We start from the raw sequence: 26,154 nt of genomic DNA on the forward strand, positions 1-26,154 counted from the left end.
TGAAAAATGATGAGTGATTTGAGGTCTGCCAAGGGGCCTAAGAGTACGGGAAAAGTGTAAGAGTATGGAGACAGAAGTGACTGAAGTACAGTAATTTAGAGCTGATCAAGTAACAGTGATGGAGAGTAGGTTCCTGCTGGTACGAGCTCAACTTTCAGGGACACGTGGGATGACCTCAGTTGAAGAGGATATGTCTCTGAACACTGGAGTTCCTAACCACGCAGCACAAATTCACTGACCAGCCAAGCTTTCATGCATTCTGCCACTTGGGGAAAGAATTCTATAAGCAATTTTGTACAGTGGCTAGGTGAGTGGAGGGTGGTGGTGCACCTCTGCATTGTGCCTTGACAGCTGCTCAACGGATGTGGGGATGACGGAAGCTATCAGCTCGTGCTGCTAAGGAGGGTGGCCACTATGTCCCATGCAGACTGGCTCAACTGTGTGACCAGGGCATGGCCATGCTGTTTGTTTTGGACTTGGTTGCCAGGGAACCCTGATCTGGGCTGTGAAGGGCAGAAACAGAGGTGAGGAAGATGATAGCAAAGCAGTCTCACCCCATACCTGCACCAAGGGCACTGAGCTCTTAGCCAGGTACTGCTAAGCAGCAGTGTGTTCTTGTATGTGTGGCAGTTTAATAGGAAATTGTGGGGTTTTTTTTCAGCCTCCTCTGTTTCCAGTCTAAAGGTGGTGGTAGATTGCCGTTTGAGTGCTAGGAATTACATGGGACTTTACTGAGGACACAGTAGGTTAGTGAAAACTTACGCAAAAGGAAACAAAGAATTTGGTCAGTTAAAGTATATGGACCTTCCATTTTTGTGTAGTGGAAAGGCTGGAAAGGCTGGGTGCATCAGAGGAGGGACGCGGCTCCCACCCGCCAGTTACAGTGAGGATGCTGGTGCTGGTTGTATCTTAGGGGTCCAGATTTTTGTACCATCAGTTACAAAAACTGAACAGCCTACGCAGCGCTGTTACTTCCTGTGCTTTCTGCAGGCTGCTGGTGAGACTGTTTGAAGGTACATACTTATCCTGGTCAAGAAGGTTTTTCTTCACCCTTTCACTACACAGAGGCTGCAGGTTGTCACAGCCTGAAATGCTGTGCAACCACAGAAGCTACTGAGGAGAAGATGAAAAGGTGGTATGAAAGTAGGTGGATGTGCAGGTACGGCTCTTCTGCTGCAACAGCACTTGCTAGTACTGCTCAGTGACGTTTGCTATAACCACAGGGTGCTGCATAATGGACAAAAACTTGTTAACAGGGAAGGGAGAGTTGGGTTTGGGTTCTCAGTGTTGGGGGTTGTGAGCATGTGTCTAGTGCAGACTGTTGGTTTTCCTCCTTTACTAGCCTGGTGCTGGGTACAACTTAAGCAGCTGAGGTACCAGTCCTCTTCCTTCACACGTCTTTACTGATCCAGCTCTAGTGTCTCAGTTGATATGGTGTCCCATCGATCTGTTCTGGTAAGTCTTGTTCTTCTGCTTTGCTTCCCACTGAGGTGTGAGCATGCTGTGGGCATGCACTACATCGCTGCAGCTGCCAGGCTGCAGTGCTGAGCCTGGCTGGCAGCAGGAGGGCTGCTATCCTCGACTGCATCCCTCTGTTGCACTATCAATCAGTGGGACAGAGGGTGATAAAATACACAGGCACAGGAATGCTTTCTTTTAAATGAATTTTTTTTAAGAAACTGCATACATCAGAGACAAACAATAATTTAAATACCATGCAGTTTCAGTATGTACAAAAACTAGGACATAGAGATCCAGTTTAATTTTTTTCTAGTTATTTACATCGTTTTCATACAGCCATAATCTGTTAAATTACAATACTGGAAGAGCACGATTAACAGCCACCACACTCACTCCTATACAAAGACAAACTATGTACATACACTTGGATATCAACTGGAAAATGCAACTGGTGCAGGAGTAACTGGGATACATGGGAACACAGGTAATGTGCCCATCACCTCCTCCTTGTTTACAGAAGTTGTTCCAAGCTCGAGCAGACCGAACACCTGGGAAAAATCATTTGTCCCTTTTTTTCTTTCCTGATATTTCTATTAGCCTAGTCATCTCCCATGGCTATTTATACAAAGTGATTTTATTTGCAGGCACGTTAGGGAGCCCCTCGTTCATGTGTAACTGGGTTTCCATCTCAACCATCTATTTCTATGTGTGCAAGCTTTTACTAGGTATGTTGGAATTTCTCCCCCTCTGTGGGTTTGTAGTGTTTCCACAGCACAGACAGCACCGTAGAAATAACAAAGGAAGAGTTTGGTGTTGAGTTGCAGTGATAACAGAGTGCTGTGTTTAGATGGAAGTATTAGGCTGAAATATGTTTGTGTAATAGGCTCACTAAATTGTTCCAGTTAAACAGTTAGAAGTCTATAAAATTCCATTCTCCCTTCCCTCTCCTCTTCCAGTAATGTCCACAGTGCGCATGAGGAATTGTCTAGACACAAAAGCCAGCCTGAGCCTCCCAGCAAACCTGCAGCCTGACACTTCAGCTTGCAAGTATATAACCAGAGGGTCGTGGTGCAGAGGAAGAGCTGCAACACTGACACTTTCTCCATTAGCCATAAATACATCATCAGGTCCCTCCTGGCCAGGGTGCAGGTGGGAGGGTGATGCCACCATTGTTTCCTCACCACTGCTTTTTTTCAAACAATCGAATCTTTCCTCTATACATTTTGGAGTAGCTTTTCCAATCCCCACCAAATCCCCAGCTCCCCCAGTTTCCACTACATCTTTCCACAGGCTGTAGAAGAGATGTCACAACACTTGCACATTTTAAGTACAAATAACCCATGAGGATTCAGTAGATTATAATCAAATGTTTTTCTTCCTTGACTCTAGAATATTACCTCCATTATCAGCCAGAGATTATTATCATCCAGAGATGGATGATCGGAATAGCCATTTTTATTCTGCGTTGATTTTTCCATTCTCTAAACCTGATGTAATGTCTTTATTACTGCTATTAATCTCCTCCTAATAGGAATGAGGCTGACTGGTGTTAACTGCTATGTTAACAGAATTTTAGCAGGGATGCCATCATCATCTGTATGTCCTACATGTATTTGAGGTTGAAGGTGAGGAAATCATGATTTTGTTGGTTTTGGGTTTTTTTTCTTCACCCCAACAGAACACAGCTACTTTGCTGTGATAGAGATGGCTTCCACAGAAGAGAGGACAAGTGCTCAAGAAAACAGATTTTAAATAAAGGACTAGCTTTCCCCGGTGTGCTTGTAACTTCCCATGGATGCCAGAGGTGGGTATGCAAACCCAGTGTTCAGGTTGTTGAAGAATGCCTTGCCAAAGGTTGACTTTGCAAAATACCCAGAGTCACTGAATCTAAAACCAGATGAAGTGCCAGTTCTGTGATGCTTATTACAGTGCCAAACACTTTATATGGCTTCTTTCTCCTCTCCCTTCACCTTTTCAGTAATAAGCTCTACTTCCAATTTGGGAGAAATATGGCAGTGCTTCCACTGTGTCCCGGAGTCTGCTCAGCCAGGAATTAACATAATTGAAAACAAAAGGAAAAGGCATTGCTGCAAGTAGCTGCCCTGGGGACAGCATGAATCCTGAGGCAGGTAGAGCATGACAACTCACCAAGTGGTCAGCAGGGACCTACTGTGAGCCCATCTGGATGAAGGCAGGGTGCTGGGGAATGTCTGGCCCTCAACCAGGACTTGGCTGATATGTGCCTCAACCAGTGTCCTGGGGTTTATTTAGCCTACCAGACAGGCAGGCATGGGCACTGCTGGGATCCATGCCCACAAGGGACGGGCAGGCCCCAGACTGTCCACAGACTACCCATTCCCCCGGGACTCTCTTCCACCTCTTCCTCTTCATTTTAACCACAAAAGAAAAGAAAAAAGAAAAAATTCTCACTTTTTCCTCCCACCAGCCTGCTAAGTCCTCTGATTTCTGTCACTGCTGCTCCTTGAATGGCTTTCCTTCCCCTTTCACAGGGAATGTCGAAGCTAATGATGCCAGGGCAGGTATTAGATCCATAATGGGAACATGAGGGCTTGTTGCTCTTCAAAACAGTTATATTGCAGAGCCCTTTCCTAATACAATGTATGTGTAGTCAAAAGCATAGGGTTTTGTTTTCCTTTTTGAAAGCTGTGATGCAGTCTTGTTGTGTGTACATGCGTATGTGAATGAGTTTAAAACCATGAACCCCAAGTTTTCATGAAAATTAACCCACAGCAGTGTGTTCCTGGCTGGTATGTAAGTGCTCTGTCTTTGCTGCACTGAGCTGATAACATTGCACATTAAAGACAAACTTGTATCTAAAGCAACTGTGAGCTGGTGATAGAGAAATCACTGTGTGTGTTTCTTTGGAAATCATTACCCAGTCTGGGAAGCGTATCACATCAGGCACCAGAAACCAGATAGTTTTGACTTCCTGTATAGCATCTTCCACCCTACAACATCCTACAAGCCAATTCTTAATAGCTGATAATGTACAGCATTGCAAGGATGGCCACAGATGAGAAGAGAAAGAAATGTTTTCGTTTGTCTCTCTCAATAGAGATAAATCTGCGATGTACCGAATACCATCACTAAATGTAAATGGAGTGCTTTAGCCATACTACCAGTATTTGGGCAGGGTACGTGCCAAAGCAGGCCTTTTGCTTTATTCCTACACCCAGAGGAATGAGGTGGAGACCTCAGAAGAGGCAGGACTGTTGGCACTGTGCAGCAGCATTGGCCACTGAACGCTCAGGTGCAAGAGGCTTTGCAGCCCATGATCAGTGAAGGGCAATGTTAGCACATCATCAGGGGAGGTAGGGAGGGAGCACAGAGGGTGGGTAGGTACATGGAAGACAGTAAGAAAGGGGAAAAAACCCCAAACAGAATAATTAATAGGAATACTGTAGTAAAAAACTTTGGCCTCTCTTTTCAAACTGTCAAAGCAAAATAGCTATTAGGGAAGAAAAAAAGGTGTCCTGAAGTAATCATCTGGAGCTTCTTAAAGTTGCTACAGTGCTTTGGGCCACTGACCCAAACCATGGCGTAATAGTTGCTTGTATGAGCTGGAAATGATTTCTAGACTGTTTGCCCCAGCTTGCTGGCGTTATACTAGTTAAAGACTTGATTCTGGAAGGTGCTGGCCTAAGTTCAGAAAAGCACTTGAATGTGTTCAGCTTCAGTTAAGCCTGTCAGACATGCTGTTGAATTCAGTGAGGCTGTTTGCATGCTTACTTACGTGTTAAGCATGTGTTTAAATTGGCAGGTAAACCAGGCCCAGAGTGACCCGCTCTGAGCTCCACTTGGTCAGTCTGTGTGCTAAACCACTATAATAAAAATAAATTAAAACCAAACCAGAACACTTCTGAATTGCTGTCCTTATGCCCCAGCTGTGGGTGCCAATGACAAGTCCCACCATCCACACCAATGCACCACACTCCTTTCGTTAGGCCAGGTAACACAGTCTGTCACGCTTTTCTGTGTGAGTTTAGGATCAGTTCTTGAAACACCTGATAGAGCAAGGGTAGATATTGCTCACCGAATCCTCAGCTCCTCTGGCGCATGTCCCTCTGCAGAGCCGGTGCGAATCCCAGCCTTGCTGCCAGTTGTGCGTGTCGGCTCTTACACAGTCATGAGGCTTGCATGTAAAAACAAACTACAAGCTGAGTGAATGCCATGCAGTGACTATGAAGAGATGGGCTTTGCTTGCCTGTCCTCAACATTCTCATCATTTACTGCTGATGGGTTCACAACTGGGTTTAGAAAATCAGAGATGAAAAATAAACAGTTGGTAGAACTGAACCAGCCTTCAGTAGGGTGTCCTGTACTTTACAGCTGATGCCTTTTTCTGCTTGGGAGCCGAACAATGCAGATTGACTGGCCATAAACTTCTCCTGGGAAAGAAAGCCTTTCTAGTCAGATGGTATTCACAGATGGGCTGGCCCATAGAGTAGTTTTGCTCCTTCATTGTCCCCGTAAGGTGCTTGCAGCCTGAAAGGAGTGTTTGGTTTAAGTGCTGTAATGTCATAGGTGCTCGTCTTTTGGAGACTTCACCCAGGCCAGTGCTTCCCTGAACACCATCTCAGGGCTCTCTAGAGTTGATGACAGAGGCCTGTCAGGATGAGGGGTGCCTGAAGATGAAATGGATGCACCACCAGCTGGGCTTGAACATGTATGGCAAATCCACATGCCAGGAAAGTCTTATACATAGATGCCAAGTCTTGGCACGATTCCCACCAGGGGTATTTTCTGTTACTGAAGCTTGAACCAGCAGGTCTGATGATACTGCAGTACCCATCACATGTAAATACAATTTTTCTTGTTTTAAATATTTCTTTTTCTACTTTTTTTTTTTTTTAAAGGCAGTTCAGAAGATTTACACTGTACGTAATGGGGAAATGAATAATACCAGCACTTATGGTTTCTTATAGTTATGTTTTGAAGATGGCATAGTAGTCAGGTAGAATTGAACTGCTACGGTCTATGAAACCTAAAACACAAGTGGGGAGGGAAAAAGAGAAATAGTAAGATAATATTCTCACATGCATGTCGTACATAAAGAAACCTGGAGAGCTAATTGCTACCGTGACACCATCAGGCAGCTCAATTCCTGCAGCACTGACATCAGCCATGCTGCACTGCAGACCCAGAACAGACACACACACTCTTCTTGGTTCTCGCCAGTCTGACACACAGTTCATAGGCAGATGCTCTTTGCACCAAAACTTATCAAATACAGTAATATGCTTTGGGTCTACCTGTCAGATCCCCAAGTGAGTTATTTCAGACCAGCCACTCCTCCTGCAGACCACACCATGACCGATTCCAAAAAAATTGTCTGGTTTAGACAAAACTTATGCTCCTCAGCCAGAAAGATGTACATACCGTTCATGTACAATTATTCCTTAGTGCTGCAGGCTAAAGAGGCAAGTAGGGCTGAAATGGCCATGCTTTCTGCAAGTACACCCTGTGTCAGGAGCCGTGGGTTTGTCAGCTCTGCAGAGGTTTTTTATTTAGGCTTTGATTTTTCACTCTATTATGAATTAATTAATGTGTCCCACTAGTAAAGCAACACTCACATTCTTTCCTCAGCTCATGCCACTGCTTAATGACATGAATAGCTCATTACCTTGCTAATGATTTTATAATGGTGATTTATCTAAGTTTGTTTAATGGAATTACTCTATTTTATTTAAGCGTCCTTCTTTCAAGTGTATATTTCCCAAAGCCCCTTGTCTAACCAGCAAGTCCTACTGAACTTTAGGGAAGGCCTTATTCCAATTTCTATTACATTACCTATAGCCCTGAGTATGCCTGGCTCAAACTTAGCGAGTCAAAGCCACTCAGCAGCTTTCGGACACAGCGGCACCTCAAAAGGGTCACGGCTCACCCTAACACTGTGAGAGAAGCAAATACTGACCAGAAACCTGTGAAAGCCAAGCAGCCGGAGAAACTTATGGAAAACTAAACCAATCTCTATGTTTGTGAGATGCTAAAGGCCTCATGGAAGTCAATGGAGCTGTCAGTTGTAGCTTGACTCCTTTGTAGCAACACTCCCTTCAAAACAAAAGAGCCTCATCCTTTCCAAATGTGTCATTGCTCTCTTGGAGGAGTGAGCCAAACATCCCACAAAGGTTGAGTCACTGGGGTCAACAGATTTAGGCCAACTGCACACCCTAAAGCTTCTTCCAGACTTTGTTGCTCAAAGGCAGCTGGCTTGGCTCCAGCAACACTCTGTTACTGCAAACCCTGGTGCAACCACCCTAACACATGCTAGGAAGTAGACGGAAGATCGTTTCTGCAAGGGAGTATGTGCCTTATACATGTGGTGAATTTTAATATAATTATTAATTTATGAACATGAAAATCCCCTAATACAAAATTAATTTTGCCTTAAGCTTTTCTACATTTTTCTTAACAGTACTGACTGCGTATTTCACGAGCATCTAGCTGATGAGTGTATTAATAAACGGGCAGCTCCATTTCTGCACCAGATGTGTCAGTTGTCTCCAATACCTAACATGTGTCTTTAATGTCTAACAGTGAGCAGGGGTTAAGGTTGATTTGCAAAGGCCTGGCTTCAGCTGACGTGCTAGGAGTTCAGCTCTTCTCAGCATCAAAGCCAGAGCAGGCTCAGCACAGACTGTGTGAGGGGACATGTCCTGACCTTCCAGCATGCCTCAGCCCCAGCCTGTCAGAAAGGAGGGTTATTACTTTGGGGTCATGGATAATGCATCAGCCTCTAACCTTTTAAACAAAAAACAGTCTAAAAGTGTAAAAAATAATGCCTCTCGTCATGTCAGTGTTGCTATTTCTCCGCTGCATTGCCTATAGCAGGATGTGGAGGGTGGGACTGAGTAACCTGTGTGTGGGACACACGTAGTTTGGAACAGCTGTATGCTCAGTGGGGTTTGAGTGTGTGCTCATTCATGCCTACGTGCTGGTTCTGCAGAAGTTCCCTGTCCTCCTTCAGACACCAATATCACTTACTTCTAATATCAAGAGAAAAGACACGCAGGTAGAGCACCAAGACTTAAAAAATAAAGGGAGGTTACATGTCATTAAACAGACAGCACATGGCTGCATAACGCCAAGTAATGGGGCAGCATGAGTTTGTCTGTGTGAGCTTGTTTTACAGCCTGTAATTCTGCATGTTGTCTAGACCTCATGGTGTGTTCAGTCGGCGTTGGAGAAGCAGCTGCTGTGTTTTCCTTTTGAAATCAACAGTATTCATTGATAGTCTTAAAAAATGAATCTCAGCTTACCTTGTTAGATGCCTACTTAATTCATGAACTTCCATTTCACTGCTTTTAAATTCATTAAGCTCTTTTCGAATGGCTGCCTGCAAAGGACAAATAAACTCATAAATGTATAATTGAGAGAGATCAAAATAAGTTTACTTTGTTCTCAGTATATTAGAAGTGAAGAAAACCATAAAACTTAAAAATATGAAAAGAAAGAGATATAAACATATTCTAAATCACATCAAGGGAAAAGATAAATGCTTCATTAGAACTGCTTAATTTGAGAATGTATCAGACATAATACAGATACAGAATCCAGTTCTGCTTATTGTGTAAACACTATCATGTACAAAATCTAAATCAGCGTAAGTAAAAAAAAAATGCACACCACAGTTTCTCAAACACAGTTTTGGAGCTGGACTGTGAGTAAACTGGGCCTGGATACTGCCAGGCCCATGTTTGAGATGCCTCCTGCCTTTATGCGGTCCTGAATTTCCTTGGGTGAAGTTACCTGAAGTGGCTGAGGTTACTTGGGAGGGAAAGATGGATGCCTGGCTCCCTGCCATCTGCCTCAGACTGTGCCCCTCTGACCTCCTCCTCCTCCCTTCTGCCCCAGCTGTGCCATTTATTGAGCTGATGCTACACACTGATCCAGCAGAAAACTAGCCACAGGCGGTTGTATTCAGCATCTGCAGGAGACCTGGTTACCTACAGCCTCTGTGGCTTGTCCTTGAGGGAAAAGAACACCAGGGTTGACTGGCAGGAGAGAAGTACTGAATAATAAAGTAGAGGAGGTGAGTTGGAAGGACTCAGCTTTGTGGTAGAGATGGTCCTCAGCAAAACTGGCTCAAGTCCCAAGCCTAGAGTCAAGGCTTCTGACAGCCCTGTGATACTTGTAAACCAAAAGCGAGTTTCACTGTGAGCATTTGGAGAGGATGTGCAAGGTGGCTGCTGTGGCCTAATGCTCCCCTGGGTCCAAGTGTGCTGCTGCTTTTCCCTGTGATACTGAAAACATCAGCATCAGTGGGTGCAAGTGGCACCTCCACTCTGTCAGGAATTTTCTTGATGAAGGAAATCTAAACTGGCACAAACAGCATGAGCCCAAAGCAGTGTTTTTGCAACAGCCACTGATCCAGCCACTAACTACGTTTGCCTTGACAAGCCATAAGCAATAGGTTTTGTGACTGTGACCCACTGAAAAGGCCCCTTGTGCTCTTTCTGTATACCTTTGGTTTTTTATTTACCTAAGAATGTCTGTCAGGTTCTGCTTCCATCTATCAGGACAGAGCAATGGTGGTGCAGCAACTCAGGGGCCTACCTTCAGCAGACCAATTCGCTACTTCAGTGAGGCCACATGGGCTGCTTACTCCCACAGGCTCTGACATTTATTCCCCTCTGCATCCCTTGTCTGTTGGAGAGATTTAAAGGTGCCCTTTTTTTTCCTCCCACAGTCAGACCTGGCAAAGATGAAGTCAGACTGAAGGCAATTCCTTACATCCAGCACACAGAACAAGATTTACTGACAAACACAGAAGTCCATTACTAATATCTGTTTTTCAGTAAACCTCACCTGTGCTGACCAATAAAGACAGTTATTGAATCAAAGCTCTGGAAGAAAATAATCTTAAAAGATTATTAGGATGTTGCGACTTTGTCAGGCATTGTGGAGTCGATTCCAATTTGTCTGGCTATTTTTTCCAGCAGTGGATACAGCAGTGGGGAAAAGCAGGTCATCTGAATGGCAGAAATCAGAACACTGGCCACAGGACCCAAAGCCAAAAGAGAAATACCTGCTTCCTTATGCCATGAGGGGCATTAATATTAGAGTGACAAACAATTCTTCTTCTGCATTGCTGAGGAAAGATTCATTTGGAGAACTCAGGCCCTTTGGTTGGGGTACTGACTTTCCACCTGCATTATGAAAAAGTGAGCTCAAAGTGCCTTAATGCTGAATTCTTTACCAGGCTATATTTAATAGTGGTATTTAATACTTGTTCTTTTCACAGACACAGGGTGAGGAAGGACCTCTCTGGACACCAATCTTCCCCCTTCCCAGCTGAAGTTTCTCCATGCCTTTCATCCCAGACAGGGATCTCTCAAAGGCTGCAGAACCAATTGGAGATAGAATCCCTCCCGCATATACCAACTGGGAGAATAAAACTAAGTTGGTCGTATAAGATCTTATCCAACATGGTGAGCTAAAATGGGAAAAGCTAATTCAACCCAGTATGTTATGGTCTGTGGGCCATCCAGAGGACATTTTTCTGATTTTCAGATCAGTTTATGCTGATATCCAGAACTAAACTGAAAAAAACCCTGTCAAGGAGTAAATCAGTGCTCATGAAACTATACAAGTCCTTTGGTTAAATTATACAAGTGTAATAGGCTGCCCTTTCCTCTGTGAACAAAACCAACAGCACCATAAATGAGTGGCATGGCCAGAAACCCTGCTCCTGTCTCTAAACATCTGACATCATGGTTTCCATTGCTGCACGAGTACCACAGCAAGGACATAGACAAGGCTTGAATTTAGGTACCTGAAAGTCTTTAAAATTACATGGGCATCATAGCGTGACTGTAAGCTTTGGAATCACTGATCAGCCTCATAGTCCTCTTTTCTTACGGTGGCCATAAAACATTTAAATCTTCCTGAGGCAACACTGAGACCCTCAAAATGTGACTTGATATAATCTGCCAGCCATTTAACCCCTCTGTCACCAATGCCACAAGTATCTCTGACACCAGAGACACCACTTACAAAAGTCCCACTAGTGCTCAGAGGACAGTGCTCTCAGTACCAAACACGAGTCTTTCCTTTGTCTGCAGGGCTCATGCAATTTCACTTCAGTGCTTAAAATACTCTGTTAGAAATCCTGATTAAAGGCCCCTGCTGTAACACACTACAGAGAAGTTACCTGGCTTCAGTGGGATGGAGCATTTTTGCACCCAGGCCTCTTCTGTCCTGACACAGCAATTCTGGCAACACCAAAACCAACAACAACATAATACGGCTGCCATTAAGACCCTTCCTCAAAGGCCTTGATATGCTTTTGCCTGTGTTTAAAAGGTGTAATGCTGTTAACCTTGCTCCTAGTTCCCATGCATAAAGAAGCCTTCTTGCCAAAGATTTATGACTCAAACAACAAACCTTAAGAATGAGAAGAAACCGGAGGTGTGTGGGGAAGGGATGTCAGGCGCAAGTTTATTCCTTGATGGCTATGAGACCTGTGGGACCCACGGGATGCTGTTTGCTGTGACATGCTCTAGCTATTCAGATCATGGCTCTCTCAGAGTTGCTCCACTTACTTTGTCGGCGGCTGTGAGTCGTGTCCAGGGTTTGTCTGCCCTCCTGTCATAGTCCTGTGCATCTGCCACTTCCACGTAGTCACTGAAGCGGATAAGGATCTTCCTCTCACGTAGCTCTTCTACCGTGGGCCTTTGACTCAGCTGCGGGGTTGAGGAAGGAGTGGAAAAAGACATCAGGACATCACTTTTTCCCTGTAGAGTGCTGCCTGGGGATTTGTTTTACTACAACCACCACTATGGGGGTCCAGACATTCCCAGCACCATTCTTTCTGTCAGCCTTTCACAGAATTGCTACATGGGAGATAACCTCTTGTTATAGCACCTTGAACATCATCCCACCTTGCTGCTGGAGCAGCTCACCATTTGGGAAGTGGCTATGGATGGACACCCTAATCCCGGGTTGAAGTTGATCCCACAGCCAGAAATGAGAAGTAACACAGGGAAGTCTCTGAGTGCAGCAATGTCTCGGGAAGAGACAAAGACCACAAGACAACTTTAAAACCACCTGCGTAGGCTGTATGCTCCCCAGCCTCGAGCTGCTGTGTGTGTTCTGTGCTGCCTGGGAAGGGTCAGGCAAAGGCACCAGGATGCTCCTGCCCTGAATTATGTGCAAAAGGTGACAAACTACTTTCCTTACCATTCCAATATTCTCCAGACTTGTCCTTACCTCCCGAAAAGGTAGGCAGGATGATGAGTAGTGCTTATTGAACTTGTCACTGTTCTGCAGCTCCATTTTGTGTCACAGTGTATTTGACTTCTAACAGTTTACACTGCATACTACAAGCCAAAAAAAAAACCCCAAAACAATCGCAAGGGTGGATGGTATCATGCAAAGAAAGCATCTTCATTGTTCCAAAGCATTTCTGTCAAATTCCACAGAAGAGGCAACCACGGTCAAAACTCTCCTCTCAAATGAGAAACAGTAGTGTGCTGGTAGTCCACCTATTATACAGTCAGTTAACCTGGCTAGGGACAGGAATTGGCTTTCAGGGATCGATTCTCCTTGGATGCACAGCATGCTGGTTAATGTCAAAAACAATTACACAACTAGTTCTGAAGAAGGTGCTATACATACGTGTGCACATGGCTGTACATTAGCTGCAAAAGTCTCACTACTGGAATGAAACATCAGACATTAGGGAAAATAATATCCTGCTAAAACTTAGCTACACAGTGTATCATACTACTCCCACTCACTAGGAATAGGTGTGTGTTACAATAATTCACCTTTGTTAATAATGGAAGGTCTAAATATTTCATAAAATGCTTGACTCTATTCTGTAAAGTTATTTAGGCTCCTGAATCCACCTTCCTCCAAAATTAAGTATCTCAGTTCCCTGCATTTCATCTTCCAGGGAGAATTAAAAATGCAAACCAGCTAAGATGCTAAGTGGAGGGTGAAAAATACCACCATTCTCCAGCATTTGGGTGTTGATGCAAGATAGCCGCACCACCCCATCCTGCCTCTAGCTTTAAATACCTGTGTGCTTGTTCTTGGCATGCGTGGTTGCCTCTTTCTTCTATTTTTAGGAAAGATGGTTGTGATGGGAGGTGACAGTGGGACTGCCCTCCTTACACTGATAACCCTGAGCTCACAAACTGGATTCAAGCACATCATCCAGAGTGTCTGCAGAGGGGCACTAATGCCCTGCCTGTAAGATGCTCAGGAGGACAGAAATGAGGTTCTATCCGTCCTGGCTGCAGCACAGCCATTTTGTACACACCAAAGGCAGAGAAACCACAGAAAGGAAGTGTAACCAGGAGCACAGCTCTACACTCCACCACATAATGCCCTTGCCTAGGACAGCTGTCATCAGTCAAGTCACAGCTCAGCAGTTTGTGTATGATCTCCAGACCCATTTTATGGTCAATTATGGCTTTTAATAGGGGAAAAGCTCCTTGCTCCTTTGAAAAAGAACAACTTCAAAACTTCTGAATATTACAAAGATCTTAACAATAGGCAGTTTTCTCACACCCACCTTCTATGGGAGGCATGAAATTTCCTGGAGGGAACTGCTCTGCGTGTGGTTGTCACACAACATTCACAGTATCACAGTATCACAGTATGTTAGAGATTGGAAGGGACCTCAAAAGATCATCTAGTCCAATCCCCCTGCCGGAGCAGGAACACCTAGATAAGGTTACACAGGAACGTGTCCAGGCGGGTTTTGAATGTCTCCAGAGAAGGAGACTCCACAACCTCCCTGGGCAGCCTGTTCCAGTGTTCCGTCACCCTCACTGAGAAGAAGTTTCTTCTCAAGTTTAAGTGGAACCTCTTGTGCTCCAGTTTGTACCCATTGCCCCTCGTCCTTTCATTGTTTGCCACTGAGAAGAGCCTGGCTCCATCCTCGTGACACTCCCCCTTTATATATTTATATACACTAATAAGGTCACCCCTCAATCTCCTCTTCTCCAAACTATAGAGACCCAGCTCCCTCAGTCTTTCCTCATAAGGGAGATGCTCCACTCCCTTAATCATCTTAGTTGCCCTGCGCTGGACTCTCTCCAGCAGGTCCCTGTCCTTCTTAAACTGAGGGGCCCAGAACTGGACACAATATTCCAGATGAGGTCTCACCAGGGCAGAGTAGAGGGGAAGGAGGACCTCTCTCGACCTACTAACCACCCCCCTTCTAATACACCCCAGGATGCCATTGGCCTTCTTGGCCACAAGGGCACAGTGTCGGCTCATGGTCACCCTGTCGTCCACCAGGACCCCCAGGTCCCTCTCCCCTACACTGCTCTCTAACAGGTCGTTCCCCAGCCTATACTGGAACCTGGGGTTGTTCCTGCCCAGATGCAGGACTCTACACTTTCCCTTGTTATATTTCATCAAGTTATTCCCTGCCCAACCCTCCAGCCTGTCCAGGTCTCTCTGGATGGCAGCACAGCCTTCTGGCGTGTCGGCCACCCCTCCCAGCTTAGTGTCATCAGCAAACTTGCTGATAGTACACTCAATTCCCTCATCTAAATCGTTGATGAATATATTAAATAATACTGGTCCCAGTACCGACCCTTGAGGCACTCCACTAGATACAGGCCTCCAACTAGACTCCGCCCCATAGACTACAACTCTCTGGCTTCTCTCCTTCAGCCAGTTCACAGTCCACCTCACTACCCGATCATCCAGACCACACTTCCTCAATTTAGCTGCAAGGATGCTGTGGGAGACTGTGTCAAATGCTTCCTCTTTCTTCCCAGTGCTTCCCAAGAAAACCCCCATTTTGTATACCCACATTCAGGCCAGCCATGCTAAGGTCAGCCCATGAGGTTAGCAAGAAGCACGCCTTTCTGAACTCAGACTACACCAAGTTTTGCTTTCCAAAAAGCAAAACGCATACACAGCAGGCACAACTTTTTTGGCCGTTTTCAGACAACAGGGTTATCTCTGAGCTGGAGTACCCTGTCAGAAAATCCAGGGGGCACAATAAAGTAGACTGAAGCACGTTTAGATTTAAAACTGTTACTTTTTGTTCTAATGGAACAAAATTGTCTCTTCAGCCTGCAGCCCTGACACCTACACCTAAGCCACCTGCAAGCCAAACGCACACTGCAGTCAACAGAGGGGCTTTTAACAAAAGCAAGAAAACTGAAGTGCTATCCCACACTTGGAGTATAATCCCAGTTACACTATCAGTGAGGCTTCTCTGTCCTCACCCCATCTTGAATGTGATTCCAAATTGGTATGGTTTTCTAGTAGCCGTAGTACTAGGAGCTGCAGGTTTGTTAGCACTGATACTGTTACTATTCAGGGAGCATAGCAGAGTTTTGCTTCTGATTATTTAAAACGTAACCCCTGACTATGGAAACAGAGAATTTTCATGCTGAAATAATATGGCTATACTCCAAAATTTCAAAGATAAGGGTGAGACTCCATCTTTACTTGCCTCTACTGCTTCTTTTCACACAACAGCATGAATTAAGGATGAATCACCAACCTTATCTCCACATTTCTCAGCTTTTAACATTTCAGGACATAGCCTAGATGTTGTGTCATCTTCGAATGGATTTTTTTTCTTCTAAATAAAATGCCTTACTACACTGATGACACCAACAGAATATGAAATGCTGTGAATTAAACTCTGTTTTCCTAAATGGCTACAAGGAAACAGGGAACTGCTACAAGCTTCTCAAGATGGAAGAGGGCTTTAAAAGACAACCAGCTCCATTTCACAGCTTCTGTCAGCTCTTGACATTAGCCAGCTTTCACATTTGTGCTAATCAAAGCAATTAGCAAGTCTGTACAAAGGAGAAGGCGGGTGGCTGTGGATACAGTGCCAGGCTGTTGGCTATAGGCAGTGTCAATAAGGCAAAAGCATCAAATGTCACAGCAGTGGTGGTGCTTCTGCTGGCAACGTGAATTCATTGCTGGTATTTACCTCAATGCTGCATAGGGTCTTAAACAGCTAATCTGGCTTGCTTGGTGTTCTGGGTATATGTTGAAATCAAATGACGGTAAATATTGAGTCACATAAGTAAATTCTCATGTTTGCAAATGCACAAATGTCAAATCAGGTGCATCACCTGCACATTTCACATCACTGAAACCCTTGGGTGGGTGTGAAGAACACTGCACTGATTTACACATGAAAAATGTCAAGGGCATAAGCACATTATGAAACTTGGGTGCTAATGCACATTTTTCAATCTTCGGTGACACCTGAAAGCAAGACAGAGTAAAAGCTGCTGCTTCTTTTCCTCTGAAGTCATACAACTATTACTGTACATTGTCCTGCCTTTGCTTCAGAAACCTGCAGTCAGAGCAATTTCAGATACTTGTACACCCCATCACAGTGGTGGGCAGCATTCCCCTGGCCACAGAGCAGTTGCAGCAAGTGAAACACAGAGACCAACCAACCAGCTCAGGGTGACCCAGGAGGCCTGGGGCAGAGCTGTGAACAGAAAAGAGATGCACTGACAGTCATGCCAGCACTCTGGCTGTGAGAGAGTCCTCAAATCCACAGCTTATACCACAGAGTTCATGTGTAGCCATAAATTTACACATATTTACATATATAAACACACAAAAACATATTCAGTACATCAAAAAGTCAACTTGATCATATTAAATGTAAAGAGAGGGACAACCACACCCCATGTTTTTCTAAAAACCATTAATTAAAGCTACAGTAATTGAACAGTTAACAAACTGCTCTCACTCTCTCTCATGCCACTGCAAGTGTTTCTTGTGAGCTGCTAAGCATGAGGGTGTCTCAGTATGTTTGGGCTACCCAGAGTTTAATTCTTCAATAGGTGGGGAAACAGACCTGCAGAACAGACTCAAAGCGGCTCCCCTGTAGGTGTCAGTTCAGTGTCTGTTCGTGTTGAAGGTACATCTCACCTGAGATCTCACCTTGGAGTTCATTTTTATGACATGTGAGCTGCAGTCTCTTAGGTCAAAATTGCTTAATACTACACAGTCCTTCTTGTTCAACACCTGACAATGAGCACTGCTGCTTCTAAGAGGCAGAAGGAACTGGGCACATTTGTAACTTACAGTAAAAGGACATGGTCAAGGACATGATACAACTGCTTTCAACAGGCAGTGGTGCTCCAAGTGGAGAGAAGGGTCTCACTTAACTGTGTGGTGAGTGACCTCATTATTTGAGTGTGAACCAGGGCAAAAATACCTTTTGAAGTAAATGGATTTGTACTAATGCAAAAGCAGTGTAAAATAAAGGAGGACAGGACCTCCCATATCTTGTCACTGGAGGTCAAGTTTTCCTCTGTATAGTCTGGATCACTGGAGATAGAAACGGGCATATTTCAGGCTTTAATACCAAGCCAATTTGCAAGGGAAGGTTTAAGACAAACCCCTTTGTTCTTGGCATGGGAAATGAAGCAAACCCAAGCACCGCCACCAGGTAAAGTGGAAGGGGATGTACTCTTGCCAGTCTGGTCTTGGGATTTAGTCAAATGCAAAATGCAGTTTGCTGCACTTGTCACTTCATTATTGCCTATTTTGTTACCTTGCTAAAATGTTATGGTTGTTATTTAAGGAAGAAACCAAGGTGAAAAACTACAGATCCTAACTAGCAGTGCACACAACCCCTCTTCTTTGTTCCTCACCTTTTGTGGTGAGATGCAGGAGCAGGACATGACGAAAATGCCTCGAAGACCTTTCCCTCTGACTATAATTGCAGTTTATCCAAATTAACCCCCACCCTCTTTTCTTCTCTGCCTTTTCCCCCTTCCCTGCTTCCCTCTGATGAATCCCATCTCTCTCAAGAGTTCATTATTTTGAACAGCCCATGCTGATGCAAGCCAGCAGAGGTCAGTTAAAAAAAAGATTGAACTGCAAGACATTTCCCAGTGAGGCATCAGTGAACAGAATGTTTCAGTTGTACCAGGGCAGGAATTCAATGGGAGCAAAGATTTCAGATTATTGTATGGATTTGAAGAAGCAGCCACACCTCATCATTTTTGTTGTTGATGTGACAGCTGCTAGAAGATTTTTAGCTTTGGAGCTAGACCTCTGGGAAATACTAGCTATTGACAGTGGGGGATAAGAGGCTATAAACAGCTCTGAGGAATGGGGAGCACAATGCTACCAGAGAGAAAAGAAAGTAGGAAGAGTTTTATTCCTCTTTGCATGTGATTTGTAACATGTTCTGTTAATCCAGGCTGCAACTCTCTCTCTAATGGAAGGCCTCAGAAAGAGTTCAGGCTTGTGTTAATTGCCATAGTGCTTGGAGAAATTAACCGCTTTTCAGAGTGGATACCTTTTTAGTAGTAATTCCTGCGTGTCCAGATCTCCTCATGGAAGGAACCCACCTGCAACACTACTCCCAGAGGGCTTTTGCACATTAATGTTCCCAGAATAGGCTTGTGGGCCAAGAGCAGTGCTCAGAGAAAAAATGTCCACATGTCCCTCCACTCAAATGATGCAAATCCAATGTGCCTGAAGTTGCTCAGTGTGCTCCAAGGGCCAGGGAGAAGGAGCACAGCAGTAGCTGGATATACAGAATATATCCATGGGCATCTCAGGTGACAGGCAAGTACCCTTCACCTTTCCTTGGACAGGAGGGACATGAGCTATGGAGAAACTGCACTGAACAGCATTCGCCTCCATTTTGTTCTTTGAATGGCAGCTAATCCCTATGCCCAGTTAATTTGGAGTTAGATGAGTCTGAGAGGATGAAAAGTGTTTAAAGGGGCAGCTCGCTATAGGTCACCTGATCTAAATTTTCTTTTAGAAATTGCCTGTCCAGATGATGGATTCAACTGGATATTTATTGCTGACTTTATAAGGTGTCTAGACCTAGCAAGGTAATCTTACTTATTACAGCACGTCATAGTACAACTTATCATCATAATACTGTAACAAAATGTCAGTACTAAAGGAATTTTAAGAACAGCTTTTTAATGGATGAAGTGGGTTGTTCCCTTGGAGTTGGAATGACACCACTGAAAAAAAACAGGGACAGTAGCAGCTATTCTAGTGCAAGGTCAAAAGTCTTGTCACCAGCTTCTGAAGAACCCCCTTCCCTTCTTACTACCAACTACACATGGTTGCAAGGAAGCAATGTGGCATATTTTCCTTATGTTGAATTTACCCCAGGGGCATGTGTGTGCATTAAAACACAGTGCAGTGCAAACAGAAAGGGCTGCTGGGCAAAACCACTTGCCGTGCTCAATTAAACTTCTGCTCAATCTGAGGTTTAAAATCCTTTGGTAATAAGACTTCAGTACAAATCAACAGAAGGAGTCTGCCACTCTGCTGCAGACACAATGACACATCTGGGATATGCTCATGAAAGACAGAACTGGGAAATAACAACTATTTTTGCAGGAATCACTAGGTGGTTGGCATTTCTAGTTGTTATCTATCCACTTACACACTTTATGCGCTCCTTGCCTCTAGTGATTTCTGAGCTTTTATGGCAGTATGTTTGGTAGGTGAGAACAAAATCTGTTGTTAGACCAGGCCTGTGGTTCTTTTTAATGAAAATTACATGTGTCACTAAGTCAATTTACAACAGTTTAAAAAGACTATCAAAATCAAACAATGCCAAGTCGTGCTGCTACCAACCTCACAAACATGAGGGACAAAAATCTTTACTGGGGAAGAAGCCACAAAAAGGCTAAAAGGAATGTTACTGGGAACAGGGGTATGAACATTAAAGAGCCAGCTGCCAGGGGCTCAGACTGCTGCTGCTGTCACTGCTGTTCCTACTTAGAAGTGCAAATAAGACAAAGAAATCTCGCAGAAGACTGCTGAGGTTTCACTGTTGTGATGTTACAGCAGCCTGGATGTGTTAATTGAGCATGTGGCTGTGGCCTCTGCCTGCAACAGATAATTCATGTGCTTCGTACCTTTCCTACAAAATAGCAGAAGACGGGAACTGCATGTCAATAATGCTGGTGGAGTTAGCAAGCCCTCATTTTTTTAGGCAGCAGATTGGGTATGAGTAGCTTTGCTTTTTATCTGTTACAGACGTTCATCAAATGGCATCAATCTTTGGACTGGATTCCCGTACGTCTCCACCTGTCAATGTACAGGGACACTGAAAGCCTGGTAAGATGGTATTTCTAGCCTTTCTGCACAGCCTGAGTCCCATGAAATATTTGCAGTGCAGGTTCTTTCAGACAGTGCTATGAGAGAATGTGAGACAATCACTGCCATTGTTGCAAGGAATTTAAGTGTTATAAAAATAATATTACAGCTCTCTGGGTTGCATTCTTAGCTCCTGCAGACAACAGCAGTATTCTCCCATTGATGAGCAAGAGCTCTGCTCATTTACGTGAGCTGAGAATAAGGCATGAGATTTTCAACCATAAAAAAAAAGCAATTCAGCTCTCTGAATGTATCCTTTCCATGTATATTTAGAGCCCTTTCCTTGTCATTATTTACACTGTGAAAATTTGTGACCACATAGGTCAAAAAAGACTAAGTCACCTAAAAAATGTACAGGAAGGGATTGGCACTGCTTCACAAGCATGTGAGTTCTTAAGGGGGCTTTCTCCATCTTTGGAGACAGGAAATATGCCAGTGGTGAAATAAAATTTATCCAAAGTAAAAGGATGCATTATTGGCTATATATGTTGGGGCATCTGCAGACATTTACACTAGCTGGGAAACTGAATATGCATATCTGAAATGACTTTTCTTTAGTTTTAAGAGTAAATGACTTTCAAATGGGAGGAAAATCAAAACCAAACTATGCTTTTTTGTTCGTCCTTCCCTGCCAATACAAGATTGTTTTCTGCACTATACACCATTTGTGAGTGCTTGTCTCTATTTAGTTTAAATGCCTCAAGTGACAATCTCCCTTTTCAGAAAAGGTTTATTTCCCAGTTTTATGCCTTTTTTTAGATGTAATTCTTGAATGCAATCAGCATTGTTTTAACTTTGCTTTCTTCATAATGGCTGCAGAAGCCATTACATTTACAGGAAGCAGGGTTGGACCAGTGCTAGGCTCTCTATCCTTTGCTGTTCAAAGCTCCTTCAGTTATGACTTTTGTCTTCTTTCAAGATGTTACCAGCAATAGCTTGCAAAGTGGCTCACTTCACTCTGTGGATTTACAGCTTGTAACATTGGTGACTTATTTTAAAGACTGCTTTAAAGACTTGTTTCACACTGTACTTTTGAAAATGGTGCTGACGAAAAGGAAAAAGGCAAACAACTGCAGTTACAGGGAGAAAGTTACAGTAGTGTCATAATAGGATCAAAGTTGTTTCTCACCTTACGTGTTAACCTTCGCTTTATCTCTCGTTTTTCCTCCTGCTCCTCTTGCTCATTCCGGGCTGTAAAAGATTTACAAGGATCTCAGGCTGTGGACTCATCAGGCATGCACAGTATGCAACAAAATAAGCCTCTCCATCAGTATATTAATGTTTCAGGACCTCTCTGATGCACAGTGGGTCCCTCTATGGCTGGTGTACTTCCTCAGTCCTTAGCTACTGCACTTCTTCACACACTTCATCAAACATCTACAGCCTCCTTCCTTTCCCTGTGTTGGCACCTCTTCATGTGCGTCACTCTCTAGAAGGGCCAGGCAGCAAGCCAGCTCTTCAGAAACTGTCTCGCAGCTCACAGGCCCAGTGGCCTCAGAGGATTGAGCTATGATACGGTTGGATTCTGTAAGGATGCAAGGCCAATGGTTGGAAGAGAAACATACTTTTTTTCCCATTTACAGAATGATTTCTTGCAGCCCCTCTTTGAAGAGAATGGAAAAAAAACATCAGAATAGGGGTGCCAGGCAAAATCTGCAACTTTCCATGACCTGAGCAGCGCAGGGAGAGAGTGTCCTTCATGAGCCTTCACAACACACTGGAGTGTAAAAGCACATCCTCGGGCAATTCACTTCCAACATGAAGCCAAAAGATCATGTTACAAGTTCACGCCAGGGCAAGTCTCAAACATTATCCCTCAAGAAGACAATAACATTTGAGTATACTAACTCTTCTTCAACTTAGGGGCAGGCTGTCATGCATGTCTTTGTATTGAACGTCTCTGAAACTCTCTAAGAGCCCAGGTTTTTAGATACTCATCTCCTCAACCAGGATCTTTTTCCACTGCTTTGTTGACAGCTGAACTGCTCCTTACTCCAATCATGCCTGTGTGTAACACAACTCATCAGCTTTTCCAACAAGTACCCTTACCCCTGGTGTGATCTGTTTTTCACTCAGATAGGAGTAGCTCAGACAGGAATAACTCTCTGCAGGGGACATTAAGGACTTCAAAGGGCAGTTTGGAATATGTGGCTTGATTTAAATTGTCCAACTTTGGACTGAATTAAACCCAAGGGGGGAATCCCATGTTCCTGTCTACTGATCCTGCAGAAGTAGTCACCTCTGGCACAGTGGCAGTAACAAACCACCAGCATTGACTTCTTCAGCCATGAGAGCACAGGTCACCACTCCCACCAACCACTTAGGACCAGCCAAAAATAACATAAGGAAGCCCTAACCCAGTCTGCACACAGTGAAGGAGATGCAATTTTTCAAAACTGGGGCTTTCCCTAAATGGAAACAAGACCTGATGTTCAGAGACCACAAAAGGCTCTGAGCAGGGGAGCAGGGCTAGGCTGGAAGCCAGGTTTCTAATGCTCAGAGCAAGAGAGCTGAGAGAACTATCACAACTGCTCACTGACTCCACAGGGCTGGGAAATCGCCACCAAAGAGGACAAACAGCCAGTCAATGTTATGATATTTTACGATATGCTGCTGATCTTTAAATGCCACTTTAACGAAAATACCGCTTCTATTTTCAGGAGGAAGGAAACTGATCCTGGAGTAAAAAGAACACAGCATGGAGTCACAAATGGCTTTTAAAATGGTACCTGAAATACACTCACTGATAAATATGTTTTTCCTCTTTCAACAGTTCCTGTCCCTACTGGGATGGATTCCTTTCTAGCAATTGCTCCTCTAGCAATTTTGTTCTTCCCTTTGTGTTTCAAATTTGGAGGAGCTTGTTCTGCAAATGCCTACTTTCAGAAATAGAGCCACTAATAAATCCTTGTAAGATTAAGCCAGAGGGACACAGAGCTAAGCAGAGCCCACACAGAGTCAGGGTACAACTGCAAGCACCCAAGGGGTTATGCATAATACTTACTTATGGCCATTCACTTTTGTACTTGGTGTAAGATGTCTTTCTTTTCTCCTCCTCACCCCTCAGCCCAGCAATCCACCTTCAGAGAAGCCAGGCAGGCTGAAGGCCTCAGTCATGTAAAAGCTGGGAATTAGGAACACATTTTCCTCCAAAACCAGACAGTGACTTTGTTTTAGCTTTTTTTTTTTTTTCTTTTTTTAAGTTAATTAAGTCACGTCCATCTTCTGAAGCTACTGTTGCTTTATTTTATGTGCTCAGGAGATGCTGTGGGTGGGTGTGATTTTCAGGCCTGATTTCTGTGCTGGTGTGAAATGTCCCCCAGTACAACCTGAGACCCTCAGAGCCTACCTAACCATCATTTTTTGTGAGGAACTGATGCAATGGATGTGCCAAGCTGACAACTGAACTACTTGTATCCATCAGAGAAGTGCCATGGTGGATGGGGCATGAGGGGGACTGAGAAATCCTTCCTCATAAACTTGGCCAGCATCTATTAACTTCAAAAAGAGTTCTTCAGTCTTCACACTAACTCTGCAGGTCTGGACTCCACTCACTACATTACTTTGACTTAAATAAGAGCCAGAGAATTGGTCATACTTCAGTGAAGGACCCTTCAAGCACCAGTGTCCCTGTTCTCTATTTCTTTGCTGTGCCTACTGTAATCTTACTGTTGCTACCAGCAAGTAGTAGAACTTGTACAATGGATGCTTCGCTTTTGTAATTCAATAAAGATGACCATCTCATACTTGTTGTAGCAGCATGGAGATAGGAAGCAATCACTTCATGTATAAAAATTGGCTGTCCCACCACATTTTGCCTATTTCTTCCCAGCAGAATGAGCAGTAATGCAGTTACATATGGTACCAGACATGACATTTACATCAAGGAGATTTCAGCTTTAACTGCAAAGGAAATCCTATGTAGTCTACTTGGGAACTTGCTGGGCTTTCTTTTGTGCCTCTGTGTTTCTCCTCTCTGAACTGGGCTTCTGGCAAATTGCTCAACCTGCTTATGCAGAGAATTTACACTCATTATCAGTGCCTGTGTGTCTTTCTCTAGGCTCCACTGTATTTATTATAATTCTCCTTCTCAGAAGACTAGGGAAATGACACAAAGTGATGTACAAACCAGACACTATTTATATTTACTTGTTTAAGGGTGGAGCATTTTTATGCTTTCTTATTTTTTAAATTATGTAACTATTCTAATTTTTTGTTCCTTTCCTGCTGTGTTTCACCAAAGCTGGGATGCCTTGGAAATCCCACATTACTTTTTCCTGTAATTATGAAGCTGTTTGTCTACAAAGACACACATGTTTTGGGGCAGATCTGTTCTTAGGAACCAAGCTATAAAAAACCCATTTAGAAAACACAATATTGTTCTGGATTCAGGGTAAAATTTTCAAACACATCCATGTCATTTAAGAGCCTTTATTCAATTCAAAAGGAAACTAATGTGACTAAGGGGACAATTCGCCTGAAATGTAAGAGATCTTCAGATTGCTATGTGACTGCTGTGATCAGCAAAGTGACCTTTAGGAATTACTGCAAGAAACCCAGCACTGGAGATGCTGCCTCTCTGATGATGTTGGTTCAAACCCTGCTGCCAAAGCAGCTGCCCAAGACCTCCACTTCCCCGCCAGCCAGCCTCACCAGTGCCAGGCTGGTGTTTACTGGTCACGCACCAGTGCCAGGTGGTGCATGACACATGTTTATTCCTAAGTCCCGAGATGACCACATAAGCTGCCCAGAGAATTGGACTCTGTCCCTCCTTGCCTGAGCCTGGCACCAGTCACGTTGCAGGTTTTTCCTCCTCCAGCTGTTCTGCTACCCCCTTGTGAGGCAATCACATCTGGATGTGCCACCTATATCCTCAGGTTCTGCCCCTGACTCCCTTCAGAAGCCAGTCACAGGAGTTAGGAGTAGGCAGTATGAGCATCACTACCAAAATGGGGCTGGCCCCAGACAAATGGCTTTTCTGGAAGCCTCGGGCTTGCCCACACTGCTCTGCTGTCCAGTCTTTTCTCCTCTTTGCACTGACAGTGGTGTCTCTTTCTTTGTCTGATGTGTAATAACATGAGCAGATAAAAAGATCCCACGGACTATTAACATGATTGTTTACTTGCTAGGAATCTGATTTTGAAGTATTTAATCAATCAGTTCTGCCAATTTTCAGCAAATTACCACGTTTTTATGATTCTGTACAATGCAGTTATTTGAACAACAGGAGAAGCTAAATTCTCCTACCTAAGGAGATATTATGTATAAGGTACCAGTTAGAAGTACATTTTCCTGTAGTAGTTTTTAAAAATTTCCCTGGAATGATGCATTTGCTAACTAAAGAAGGGAAGAACTTGTTTATCTTGTTTTCTGTAAGTAACAACAGTGAGATAAACAGCTTTCCTTTAATATCCAAACCACTTCAATGTGAGTACAGAAACTGCAATTTTTTTCCTGTTCTTTCATAAGATTGCAAGATTTGTGCTGGACTCAGTTGTGCTTCCCTTGAAGCTGGTGGCAATGTGTCCAGTAACTTAACCCAGGTCAGGGTCTCTAAATGGTATTTGCCCCTTT

At 43.9% G+C, this 26,154-nt stretch overlaps 1 protein-coding gene and 1 long non-coding RNA gene across 8 annotated transcripts in view; one reads left to right on the plus strand and one right to left on the minus strand.

Annotated features, from left to right (window-relative positions):
- The first annotated feature begins 384 nt into the window (after positions 1-384).
- On the plus strand, positions 385-10,629 carry LOC133208544 (uncharacterized). 5 transcript variants are annotated; one of them, XR_009724424.1, is made up of 3 exons: positions 385-591; positions 991-1,143; positions 10,425-10,629. It is a non-coding gene; the product is annotated as an uncharacterized LOC133208544 (long non-coding RNA). The 5 variants fall into 5 exon arrangements; XR_009724425.1 differs by having other exon boundaries at positions 991-1,132; XR_009724426.1 differs by lacking the exon at positions 10,425-10,629 and adding an exon at positions 10,172-10,326.
- Positions 6,311-26,154, minus strand: part of PHACTR1 (phosphatase and actin regulator 1) — a 313,779-nt gene continuing 293,935 nt past the window's right edge. For all 3 annotated transcript variants that reach the window (XM_061346476.1, XM_061346479.1, XM_061346478.1), the window contains 4 exons: positions 21,710-21,771; positions 12,027-12,167; positions 8,742-8,818; positions 6,311-6,466 (listed from right to left, as the gene is read on the minus strand). In XM_061346476.1, coding sequence (XP_061202460.1) covers positions 6,451-6,466; positions 8,742-8,818; positions 12,027-12,167; positions 21,710-21,771 — 296 coding nt within the window. In that variant the 3' untranslated portion in view covers positions 6,311-6,450. The remainder of the gene's footprint in view (positions 6,467-8,741; positions 8,819-12,026; positions 12,168-21,709; positions 21,772-26,154) is intronic.

This window comes from Neopsephotus bourkii, unplaced genomic scaffold (genome assembly GCF_033783945.1).
Source record: "Neopsephotus bourkii isolate Nb327-2 ecotype Australia unplaced genomic scaffold, CSIRO-AGI_Nbou_v1 NB_272, whole genome shotgun sequence".
NCBI classification, from domain to species: Eukaryota; Metazoa; Chordata; class Aves; order Psittaciformes; family Psittacidae; genus Neopsephotus; species Neopsephotus bourkii.